Raw genomic sequence first — 12,147 nt, forward strand, 5'->3', positions numbered from 1 at the left:
TTCACATGAGATGTTCCAGATCCCAGGACTGACCCTGCCATTTCCCTGACACACACCCCAAGACATCTTCATCACTTAGGTGTAGCCCTCCCCTAGGTCTCATCAGCCATAAACTCTGGTTTGCTTCCCACTGCCTTAAGGACAAGTGGAAAGTGAAGTTCATGATACTTGCCAGCCTGAGAAGCATAGGGACCTCGGTTTACCAAATATCTGCGCACTCTTATCTCCCCCTTCTCACGTGGTTTTGGAGGCAAATTGTCTGAAAGACTCCGGACCAATCCTTTACTTTCCTATTGAGATACTACTTTTCTCGATCAAGGAAATACAGTTCCCTTGGCAAGTAGTGTCCAGAGGTGTCTTTCCAGATAATGCCCACCAGCCAACGTATTTTCAGCACCCTGGAGCTCAAGATTAAAAAGTAGTTTGATTCAAACTGGAGACTGCAATTTCCTGGGTTTGTTAACATGGGGGCAGAAAAATGCAAAGAAACCTAACAAGCCCACACTGAAAATGGAGTCATGACCACAAACAGAGAGCCTCCATCAGCAAACAAAATCTATAACAAAATTTGATATAAGCAAACCTCCTGATTCACTGTAAAAATCAGTCAGCTTCAATTTATTCAAAAGTAGCAGAGATGTCAGAAAATTGAGAATGACAAATCGTTCAGGGAAGATTATCACATCTGTTGTAGCAGCACTGCAAAGCTCTCTGCTGGAGCAAGACCTTGAAGTGCAGGTTTACGGAAAATATTTCCATGTGAGCTTATTACCATTTTCAAAATTTAGGGAATGGGCTTGTTTCCACGAATCACACTCTCAGGAGAGGAAAATAAAGAGAAATTTCATCTCCAGCCTAGTGGCACAACAGGCCATACAGCACAAAAAGCACAAGTGTTAGTCTCCAAACTAGGGATGGCCCAGGGCTTGAGGTGTACGCATGAAGCTTATGACTTGTAGATTATTTCATTCCACTAATTACTCCCTTCACACTCTGCTGTCACACAAATCCCTTCCTTGCACTATCAGCTTCAAAGCAGCTTACTCTCTGTGGTCTCCAGCTATGGAGCAGTACTCATCTGGGATTACTGTGAGCTGTATGGACTTAGAATCATAGAATCGTAGAATAGTTAGGGTTGGAAAGGAACTTAAGACCATCTAGTTCCAGCTGCCCTGCCATGGGCAGGGGAGGAGAACAGGCTGTGGGTGCAGCCTGGTCTCCGCCATAGGCAGGGACACTTCACACTAAATCATGTCACCCAAGGTTCTCTCCAACTTGGGCTTGAACTCTGCAAGGAATGGAACCTTCACAACTTCCTTGGGCAACCCATTCCAGTGCCTCACCACCCTCACAGTAAAGAACTTCCTCCTTATATCCAGTCTAAACTTCCCCTGTTTAAGTTTGAACCCGCTACTCCTTGTCCTGTCACTACAATCCCTAATGAAGAGTCCCTCCCCAGCATCCTTGTAGGCCCCCTTCAGATACTGGAAGGCTGCTATGAGGTCTCCACGCAGCCTTCTCTTCTCCAGGCTGAACAGCCCCAACTTTCTCAGCCTATCTTCATACAGGACGTGCTCCAGTCCCCTGATCATCCTCATGGCCCTCCTCTGGACTTGTTCCAACAGTTCCATGTCCTTTTTATGTTGAGGACACCAGAACTGCACACAATACTCCAAGTGAGGTCTCACGAGAGCAGAGTAGAGGGGCAGGATCACCTCCTTCAACCTGCTGGTCACGCTCCTGTTGATGCAGCCCAGGATACAGTTGGCTTTCTGGGCTGCGAGCGCACACTGAAGCCAGCTCATGTTCATTTTTTCATCGACCAACACCCCCAAGTCCTTCTCTGCGGGGCTGCTCTGAATCTCTTCTCTGCCCAACCTGTAGCTGTGCCTGGGATTGCTCCGACCCAGGTGTAGGACCTTGCACTTGGCATGGTTAAACTTCATCAGGCTGGCATCAGCCCACCTCACAAGCGTGTCAAGGTCCCTCTGGATGGCATCCCTTCCCTCCAGTGTATCAACCGAACCACACAGCTTGGTGTCATCGGCAAACTTGCTGAGGGCGCACTCAATCCCACTGTCCATGTCACCGACAAAGATGTTGAACAAGTGCGGTCCCAACACCGATCCCTGAGGGACACCACTCGTTACTGGCCTCCAGCTGGACATCGAGCCATTGACCACAACTCTTTGCGTGCGGCCATCCAGCCAGTTCTTTATCCACCGAGTGGTCCATCCATCAAATTGATGTCTCTCCAATTTAGAGACAAGGATGTCGTGTGGGACAGTGTCAAAGGCTTTGCACAAATCCAGGTAGATGACGTCAACTGCTCTGCCCCTGTCCATCAGTTCCGTAGCCCCATCATAGAAGGCCACCAAATTGGTCAGGCAGGATTTCCCCTTAGTGAAGCCCTGCTGGCTGTCACCAACCACCTCCTTGTTTTTCATGTGCCTTAGCATGCCTTCCAGGAGAATCTGCTCCATGATTTTGCCAGGCACAGAGGTGAGACTGACAGGTCTGTAATTCCCCAGGTCATCCATTTTCCCCTTCTTGAAAATGGGGGTTATATTTCCCTTTTTCCAGTCGTCGGGAACTTCACCTGAGTGCCATGATTTTTCATGTATGATGGACAATGGCTTAGCAACTTCATTCGCCAGCTCCTTCAGGACCCGCGGATGGATTTCCTCAGGTCTCATGGACTTGTTCACATTCAGGTTCTTACGATGGTCTTGAACCAGATCCTCTCCTACTGTGGGCCTAGGGTCTTCATTCTCACAGTCCCTGTGTCTGCCTTTCAAGACTTGGGTGGTGTGGTCAGAGCATTTGCCAGTGAAGACTGAGGCAAGAAAGTCATTAAGAACCTCAGCCTTCTCCAAACTCAGGGGAAACAGTTCTCCCGATAGCTTCTGGAGAGGGCCCACGTTGTCCCTAGTCTGTCTTTTATTTGCCACGTACCTGTAGAATCCCTTCCTGTTATCCTTAACATCCCTAGCCAAGTTCAATTCTAACTGTGCCTTAGTTTTCCTAACCTGGTCCCTAGCTTCCCAGACAACGTCCCTGTATTCTTCCCAGGCTGCTTGTCTTTGCTTCCACCTTTTATAAGCCTCTTTTTCCTTTGAATTTTCCTGAGCAGCTCCTTATCCATCCAAGGAGGTCTCCTGGCCCTCCTGCTGCACTTCCTTCTAATTGGGATGCAACACTCCTGAGCTTGGAGCAGGTGATCCTTGAATAACAACCAAGAGTCTTGTGCCCCCCTGCCCTCTAGGGCTGTCCCCCATGGAACCTTACTGAGCAGGTTCCTGAAGAGGCCAAAGTCTGCTCTCTTGAAGTCCAGGGCAGTGAGCTTGCTGCACGCTCTTCTCACTGTCCGCAGGATCTTGAATTCAACCATCTCATGATCGCTGCAACCAAGGCTGCCCTGGAGCGTCACATTTCCAATGAGCCCTTCCCTGTTGGTGAGCACGAGCTCAAGCATGGCACCTGTCCTTGTCGGCTCCTCTGTTACTTGCAGTAGGAAGTTGTTTTCCACACAATTGAGGAACCTCCTGGATTGCTTGTGCCGGGCTGTACCATCCGTCCAACAGATGTCAGGGTGATTGAAGTTCCCCATGAGAACAAGGGCCTGTGAGTGTGAGGCTGTTCCTGTCTATAGAGCACTTCATCCACAGATTCCTCTTGATCAGGCATCTGTAACAGAACCCACAATAATGTCTCCCATCGCTGTTCTCCCTTTAACCCTGACCCACAAACTCTCTGTCGACTGCTCACCCTTTCCCAGACAGAGTTCCATACTCTCCAGCCTATCCCTAACATAAATAGTGACTCCCCCTCCCTGCCTTCCAGGCCTGTCTTTTCTAAAGAGCCTGTAACCTTCCATTCCAACACTCCAGTCACAGGAGCCATCCCACCATGTTTCTGTGATGCCAATTATATCATATCCCTGCAGTCGTGCACACATCTCTAATTCCTCTTGTTTTTTCCCCATGCTATGAGCGTTTGTATAGAGGCATCTGAGCCGAGCTCCAAATGAAGCTGGCTCATTGGCTGGAGCGGCTGGAATATCTCTAATCATTCCGAGCATTTATTGTAGGTACTGGCAACTGACTGGGAGTGTTGGGATGGAATGACGTTCCCCTCCCCCAACACATCTAGTTTAAAGCTTTCTTGACCAGTCTGGCAAGCCTCCTACCAAAACTACTCTTCCCCTTTGTTGTCAGACCAGCTCCACCAGCCCCCAGTAGACTTGGCCTCTCAAATCTAGTCCCATGTTCTAAATACCCAAACCCCTGACTATAGCACCACTGTTCTAACCATTTATTAACCTGCCAAATCAGCCTACCTTTCTTAAGGTCCTCCCCTTTGGCCTGGAGGATTGATGAAAAACCTATCTGAGCCCCAGAGCCCTTAACCACCTCTCTCAGGGCTCTGTAGTCCTTCTTAATGTTCTCCAGGCTACTGCTATTTAGCACCCACATGGATGACTAGAAGTGGGTAATAGTCAATGGGACTCACTAGACCATGCAGCCTCTCTGCAACACTCCTGATCCGAGCCCCTGGTAGGCAACACTCCTCCCTTGAGACTGGGTCAGACTGACAGATGGGTGCCTCTGTGCCTGTCCAGAGTCCCCTACTACTATGACCCACTGCTTTTTCCTGGTGCCACCAGCAGTGATCATCTTTATTGGCGCATCAGCCAGTTGTTCATGTGGTAAGGTGTGTGTTTCCTGGTTAGCCCCCTGCAGAACTGTGAAGCAGTTCTGGGTGGGGACATCAGATTTAGGAAGAGGCCACTTGCTTTTAATTGTCCTCTTCCTCCTTTTTTTGTTGACTTTTTTTGACTTCTGTTTGGAAGTGAAAGAGGTGCCCGTATGAATCAGAAAATACAGAGGAAGAGCAGAGTCAGGTTTTTTCCCCCCTTATTATCTGCTAACAGAAATCCTGTGTTTTTTCTTCACCCCAGGAGAGAAATAGTTGGTGTTGTTGAACCAGTCCCTCATGATGAAACCTATTGTGACCCTGCAGTGCTGTTTCATGTGGCTAACGATTACTCGTTCATAAGGTAGCTCAGTGTTTAATTAATGCCTTACATTTTGGGTACAGAACAAGCCCCGACTACCTAAAACATCTGGGGGGGAGGGCTCAGGACACAATCTTACTTGGTTTAAAGTTCTGATCAGGTCACTGATTTCAGTGGAAGTTTTTCTGTGAACACCAGGGGCTGCTGCATAGCAACGTCTAAGCAGTGGGGAGGCTGCTGAGCTTCTTGTGGAGCAAAGAAGCTTTGTGCTATCATCAAACTGTTGGGAGCACATCTGTAGGAGGTGCTTGCCTTCTTAGGAGACAGTGTACCGTGTACCACAGTCACTTGGGCTATGCACATGCAGCCCTGAAGAAACTAACTCTGGATGTTCCTCTATGCCCCAGCCATCTCATTCCAGAATGCTCAGCTGGGGCAGAGAGTTGGGCCTTAAAAACCTTACTTGCTCCTGGTTTATGTGGCAGCAAACAGATCTGGGACTCTTCTGCTGCATCTGATCTTGGCATTTTGTTAAATCTGAGTTAGCATAGCCTATGAATATCAGCAGGAGCACCAGCTGACAAGCAGAGCTCTCCAAAGGCAAAGGGCTTATAGGTTTCCTTGCCAGATGACTAACGAAAACTGTGCCTTCCTTATCCTTTCCCTTCCTTTAGGTATTACACCCGCACCATCTATCAGTTCCAGTTTCAGGAGGCGCTTTGCAAAGCAGCTAACCATACTGGCCCTCTCCACACGTGTGACATTACCAACTCCAGAGCAGCTGGTCAAAAGCTGAGGTAACAAAACAAATTTCTTGCGCATAACAAATCGGAGTATAATGAAGCCTAATTCATCCTTGAAACCTTCTGGAGTCAATGAACCTAGAGTGAACCTAGCTTAAAAATTTAGCATTTATCTACTTAGTTTATTTTGATAAGTTGACTAAGTTTATATCCACTGGATCTAAACATCAAAGGTTTAATTGCCTGTTAATGGGAAAATAATTTGTTTTTATTAATAGGAGTGATGGGAGGAAAGGGGGAATTCAGAAGCAAAAAGAAAATTTTGATACTGCTTGCAGACTGTTTTGCTAGCTGTCTGGATGGAACATAGTAATAACATATACTACCTCTCCTTCCATGTACACAGACAATTGCTTGAATTAGGCAGATCCAAGCCCTGGACCCAGGCACTGGAAAACGTAACAGGAGAGAAATACATGAATGCATCACCCTTGCTCCAGTACTTTGAACCTTTATATAATTGGCTGCAAAAAAACAACGCTGGCAGATACATTGGTTGGAAAACAGACTGGGCTCCATGTATGTATGGCTTGGTGTATTTAGGGCCACGCAGTAGTGCTCACAACTCTTGATCAGCAAATTCCCTCTCTCTCAGCTATTGAAGGCTCTTCTTCCTAGGGAAGCGGGGTTTTGGGAAACACACACTGAGCAGTAAGTTTCAACCATGGGAAGGCAGTCTAGCTTCCTCATGGCCAAAGCTGGAGAAATTGGCATACATGAGGTTTGTCACAGCTTCATCAGTTTTCAGAAATAGTTTGTTATTCAGTAGTGGCAGCACTAAAAATGTGGGATGGCTGTGCAGAGGGAAGAAAGACCAGAGGCTTGGACTTGTTTGGTGCTTGCCTGGGAGTAGTGTGGCTGTTCTGCAAGGCTGGGAGCCACCAGTCCTGGGAAACAGAGGACCTCGAGCTGGGGGCACAAGGGAAAACCAGTACCAAAAAATTACCACTATTTCTTTATTTGCTGTCACGTGCTAGTCAAAGAAGGGAGCTCAAGGGGAGGAATTGCATATTTCAGCCTATTGTAATGACATTGAGCATTGAATCACCCAGGTTATATATGTGTAATCACTGTCAGTACTGGAGCATACCATAACACAGTGATGTGCCTAATGGTGGGATTTATCTAACCAGACAAACAGAAACCAATATTTGCATCTGAGCTGCTCATTCCCAGTGGTGGGAAAGAGGCACTTCCTCTGGGAGATGTTTAAAGAAGACCAGAGGACTGCACTCTAGAAGTGCTCACTCTGTCTACTACAAAGCCACATGGGTGACTGACAGCTCAGACGTGGATGTTTGCAGTAAAGGTGGCTGAAACGAAACAAGATCAATCCCACCAAGCTGGCCGTTTGGAGCAGTGGAACCTATAAGGAAACTCTAGTCCCCTCAGCATTTCCCAGGGACAGACTCTCTGTCACTACAGCTGTGACACAGCCCTTGTTTCTTTTTAAACCAGATTCCGACAATGCCATCAAAGTACGCATCAGCCTGAAGTCAGCACTGGGAGACCAGGCGGTAAGTGTGTTTGCGCTGTGGCACCCTTCCCATTGCCTGGGCAACAGAGATGTTGTGCTAATGATTCTCAGAAAATAAAGCAGGGTATAGCTGATCTTTGCATCTGAAGAGTGGCATCAGCTCAGGTGAAGGGTTATCACATAAAAAATGTCTTGTCTGAGTTTGGCTCAAAACTCCTGCTACAGCTGGTGGAGGGACCTCTCCAGGGAGTGATCCTACCCATTTTAGATGAACATCTCAGCTAGATGAATTGAGTTATTTTGTGGAAATACTGATCCTTTTTTACCTGTTACTCCAGGACATGCCTGGAGGGTAGTGTAGGGGAAGCTGTGTACCTGAAAATGACCGTATTTTTTCCGAGCTATGCTTGTGTGTCTAAACAAAGCCTCTATCTAATTTCCTCTAATTTCCTTTATGAATGCTACAGTGGTTGTCTTCAGAAATTGCTATTAGAGCAGCTACTTCACATTTGAATGTGGGGCTTAATGCAGAGGAGTTGAATCCCACTAGCTAGTCTCAAATGCTCTTGATTTCATGCTGAAACCCTTCTGTCAGCATTCCTTTGTAGATTTTTGTTTGCCTGTTTGCTGTAATCTTTCCAGGCCCTGATATATTTGGCTGCCTCCCTGCCCTCCAACTCTTACGCAGAGACAGCTTTGTCATTAAGTTTGCGGGGGGCAGCGCAGCTGCTTCTGTTTCAGACAAGAAGGGCTTTCATTCCCATGAGCTTGTCTGCTTTCCCCAGTTATACCAGCTGGTCCAATAAAATGCATTACAGCAACTGGAAAAACTCATCAAAGCCAAAGATGGCTCTTATGATTTTAAACAGAGCATTGTCTTAGCCCAGCTGCTAAACCCAGGCTGAAAATTTGCTCCCTACTCTAGCTGTGCCTCTTTATGCTAATCTCACAGAGGCGACATAGAAGGCTTAAGTGCAAGCGCTTCACTCCTGTCAATAGCCATTTTCACCTTGCAGAACATTAGTAATTTTCCAGGAATGAGTATGTCATCAGGCAGGTCATTTAGACTGGCATGCTGGAGCCTATTGGACTAGCAAGGACACAATACCATGGACTCATTTTTCATATGAATGGATGCTCTTGCTTCTATTGCTCTCTCACATGCAAACCCCACTGGAGTTTTATTGCTTCCTAGACCACTGAGTCGAGTTAGATACAATTCAAAACTGACATCAGGAGCACAAAAAGGTTCCATATTACAACACATTTATTAGTCATTATGGTTAATGTTTAGCTTAATACCATTTTTATGCCTGCTTTTTGCCATCATAGTATTTTGTTGTACAATTGAGCAGCTGTAAAACAATCTCATACCGATTACTCAATTTGAATTATTGTATGGACAGTAGGTTCCTAAGCTCTGAGGAGCAAGCCATGCATTTTCCTCTCAAAACCAGTCCACATTACCAACTTTCAAGAAAACTTTTTTGTACAGTAGCTTTCTGCCTCACCACAAATTTCTCTTATGCTGAGCTCCGAGGCACATCACTCTGTATATTTGTATGCCAGCAGCGAGTAATGGTACATGCAAGAACTGGCATAGAGAAAAGGCAGGGAGAAGCTCAGGCAGGAATCTCAGCCCAGCTACACAGAGCAAGATGTTTTGGCTGCTTTATACACCTCAGAGCGTACAGAAGCTGAGAACCTGATGCAACTGTTTGTTGAAGATGTATTTCGAGCTGCTTTGCACCATTATGACAGCAGAAAACAGTCTGAGTATGCCAGCAAATCTTTTACTATTTCTGCTTTTTAGCACTGAGTTGAGCAGAAAAGGAAAGATCCCCCTTCCCAGCAGAGGGAGAGCTGCGCTGGGGTGGCTGCAGCTCGTGCAGGCAGTCACGCAACCCACAACTACATAACCTGGCTATTACCAGCAGAGATGTAGGCCAAAGTTCTGCAAACTAAGCTCCCAGACTGATGGATGGGTTTACACCAGCTATACCAGAGTGTGTGCTACTGCAATTACCCTGCTAGCTGTTTTCAGGCTGATGAGATTAAAGCTGCAGCCGTAGCCTTGCTGGATCATCAGTGAGGCTGAAACACCCACAGCTTTTGCTTCAGCTGGGGCTTTATGAAAAGTGCCCTCCCAAGGGAAACCACTACAAGACCACTGCTGAATCACATGGGGTCTGTGTTATTTAAATTAAAGGGTTCCAGAGTGTCAGTCCCCTGAGCACAACTTGATAACAGGACTCCTCTTCAAACATTGATTCAAGATTCTCCACTGGGTCACTGTCATGCATCTGATTACGCTGTAAAAAGCTGTCACACAAGACAGCGTTAGGGAATGGGGAGCTATCAGCCTGCGGGCATTTGGACATATTTTACAATGGAAAATGCTTTTTGAATCAGAGGCCAGACTTACACTGTCTTTCAAGTCACACATGGGATCTTGGAGAGAACATGCTATAATAGAGCAGAGGTACTTAGCAAAGTTCATTTTGTTCTGAAAGCAAAGCATCCTCTGTGATGAATAGCGAGGATCAAAGGTAGGTTTCTGAGATGCCTGGGGGGAGGGTGGGTAGTCATTACTCAAACACAGACCAGAAGCCAGCCAGATACTTCCCATCCACACAACCACTAATGGTATTTATGAAGGCACTTGAGAGGCATAGTGGCAATTAAAATACATTAGAGTAAAACCCCCAAAATATATATTATGGAAATGAATAAATAATTAAAAAGCTAAAATGCTAAGTACAGAAAGCAGCAGTAGAGGAATCAAGCTCAGTTAGCTCCTGGTTTTAAAAAAAATAAATAAAAAATGCACTGCAGAGTCTAAAGATGTTGGGGATAAATGAAAAATTGAGAAACTCCCGCAGCAGCATCCTAGGCTGCGATGGTGAACACTGCCAGCTGCTGGAGATAACTGCAGTAACAACAATTGCTTCAGCACAGGGATTTGCCTGCCACTCAGCAAACAGGAAAAAGCCACAGGCATTAGCCAAGGTGATTCACAGCTTCAACCCTTGCTGATGGGAACACCCAGAGCTGGCACAGCCCTTGCCCTCCACTCTCTAATGAGGCTGCTCCGCTAGCAGTGGCTTTGGGACACCGCTGTATTCCCGGGGCCTGATCCTGCACAAATTGACAACAGCAGGCTCTTTCTGCTTTTTCCTCCCTTGTATGTCTCCTTCTTCATTTTATATCAGTGTCAAGAGGAGGACAGGGTTGAAATATGAGTTTTATAAAACCTGTTACAAGAGAGCTGCCTTCAACCGCACCTTCCAGAATGAGACTTGAGAAAGTCAGGAGCTGTGTAAAACTATCACTGTCAACATTTATAGGCATTCCTGCTCAGGTACCATAAACCCAATCAAATCTAGGCAAATCTAGGGGAATAAAAAAAATGCTACAGAGTTCAGACAGGAATTTTACCTTTGTGCACACAGTGTTGCACAACAGAGCAGGCTGCATTATCAGCTCCTGTGATGGTTTTTGTCCTGTGTACAGCTTTCAGTTCCTGGCCCTAAGAAGCTGTTTTTGATTTCCACTGCAAATAACTCTGGACTCATAAGGCAGGTCAGGATGAGTCTGCACACAGGCAGTGCATTTTTTTTATATCCCCTCTCAATTCTTCAGCGAAAACCAGCAATTATATGCCTGTTTCAGAAATACTGATGAAAAGAGTTTTTATTGAAATAAACCAAACTCCAAATAAAAATCCCAGCTCACCAGGCAAATAAATAAGCCACCTTAACATAAAAATCCCACCCCAAAGTTTCTCCTCAAAAGACTAGGTCTGCAAATAAAATGATGAGTTGGGACTACAGCACCTTCAGCAACCTCATGTAAAGGTACCAGAAATTGCAGAGGAACAGTCTGATGGAGTGTTTGGCAGCAAGGCTGCCTGCATGTTTATTCTCCTGCAAAACACTCAGATTAACAGACCTAAAAGGTTTAAGTAGGTTCCTGAAGTGCTATCATGGCGCAAATAAATAATACTGAAGTGCATGCCAAGCATTACAATTGCTATTTCTTTTTAGAATGATTTTTGGTGTCAGGTAACTTGCCATCTCTGATGAATTTCTCTTGTGCTGTTTCTGCAGTATGAATGGGATGAAAGCGAGCTCTTCCTGTTCAAGTCATCCATCGCCTATGCCATGAGAAAATACTTTGCAGAGGTGAAGCAACAGGAAGTTAACTTCCAGTGAGTGACTTGCTTAATTGTGCCAGCTATGTCTATATTGCTTCTGGTTTGCTAGCAGCATGAACTGGTGGAATTAATTGTGCCTTCTGTCAAACATAAGATGATAGCAAACAGTGTTAAACATCAGCTGGTTGCAAAAGGTGCCAGCTTGGTTACATGCTGTCTTTTCACTCCAGAGTCTGAAGTTTAGGAACAATGTGCGAAGGCTAGGTCACTTCAGTGGATGTAGAAGGCTTTGCCTCCCACAGGTTATCAGTGGTTGAAGCGAGCCTTAAGAATTTGACACCTATATTGGAATATCAGGGAAGATGCATTTCTGACAATGTATGTGTATGATACTGAATATACAAGAGGTTTTGGGCCAAGGAAAGATTTGTTGAATACAAAACGCTAGAATTCTGTGCAGAATTACTAATCTCATCTAGGTTCATTAACACATAAAATCTGTCATCTGAAATTGATTCTGGTAGGAAAACAACCATTATTATTAGGTTTCTCAAAAATTTTTCAGGCTATCTACTTAAGCTGTTTGATGCTGCTTTATAGAACATCAGCCGTGTAATGTCATAAAATCATAGAATCATAGAATAGTTAGGGTTGGAAAGGACCTTAAGATCATCAAGTTCCAACCCCCCTGCCA

The 12,147-nt window shown here is 45.7% G+C and overlaps 1 protein-coding gene across 1 annotated transcript in view; it reads left to right on the forward strand.

Annotated features, from left to right (window-relative positions):
• Positions 1-12,147, forward strand: part of ACE2 (angiotensin converting enzyme 2) — a gene marked incomplete at both ends in the record, with an annotated part of 28,583 nt that overhangs the window by 11,946 nt on the left and 4,490 nt on the right. Inside the window, 5 exons of the mRNA XM_080613256.1 lie at positions 4,961-5,059; positions 5,692-5,814; positions 6,167-6,339; positions 7,279-7,337; positions 11,407-11,507. Of these exons, the coding sequence (XP_080469382.1) occupies positions 4,961-5,059; positions 5,692-5,814; positions 6,167-6,339; positions 7,279-7,337; positions 11,407-11,507 (555 nt within the window). The remainder of the gene's footprint in view (positions 1-4,960; positions 5,060-5,691; positions 5,815-6,166; positions 6,340-7,278; positions 7,338-11,406; positions 11,508-12,147) is intronic.

The sequence above is a fragment of the Psittacula echo genome (genome assembly GCF_963264785.1).
Source record: "Psittacula echo genome assembly, chromosome: 3".
NCBI classification, from domain to species: Eukaryota; Metazoa; Chordata; class Aves; order Psittaciformes; family Psittacidae; genus Psittacula; species Psittacula echo.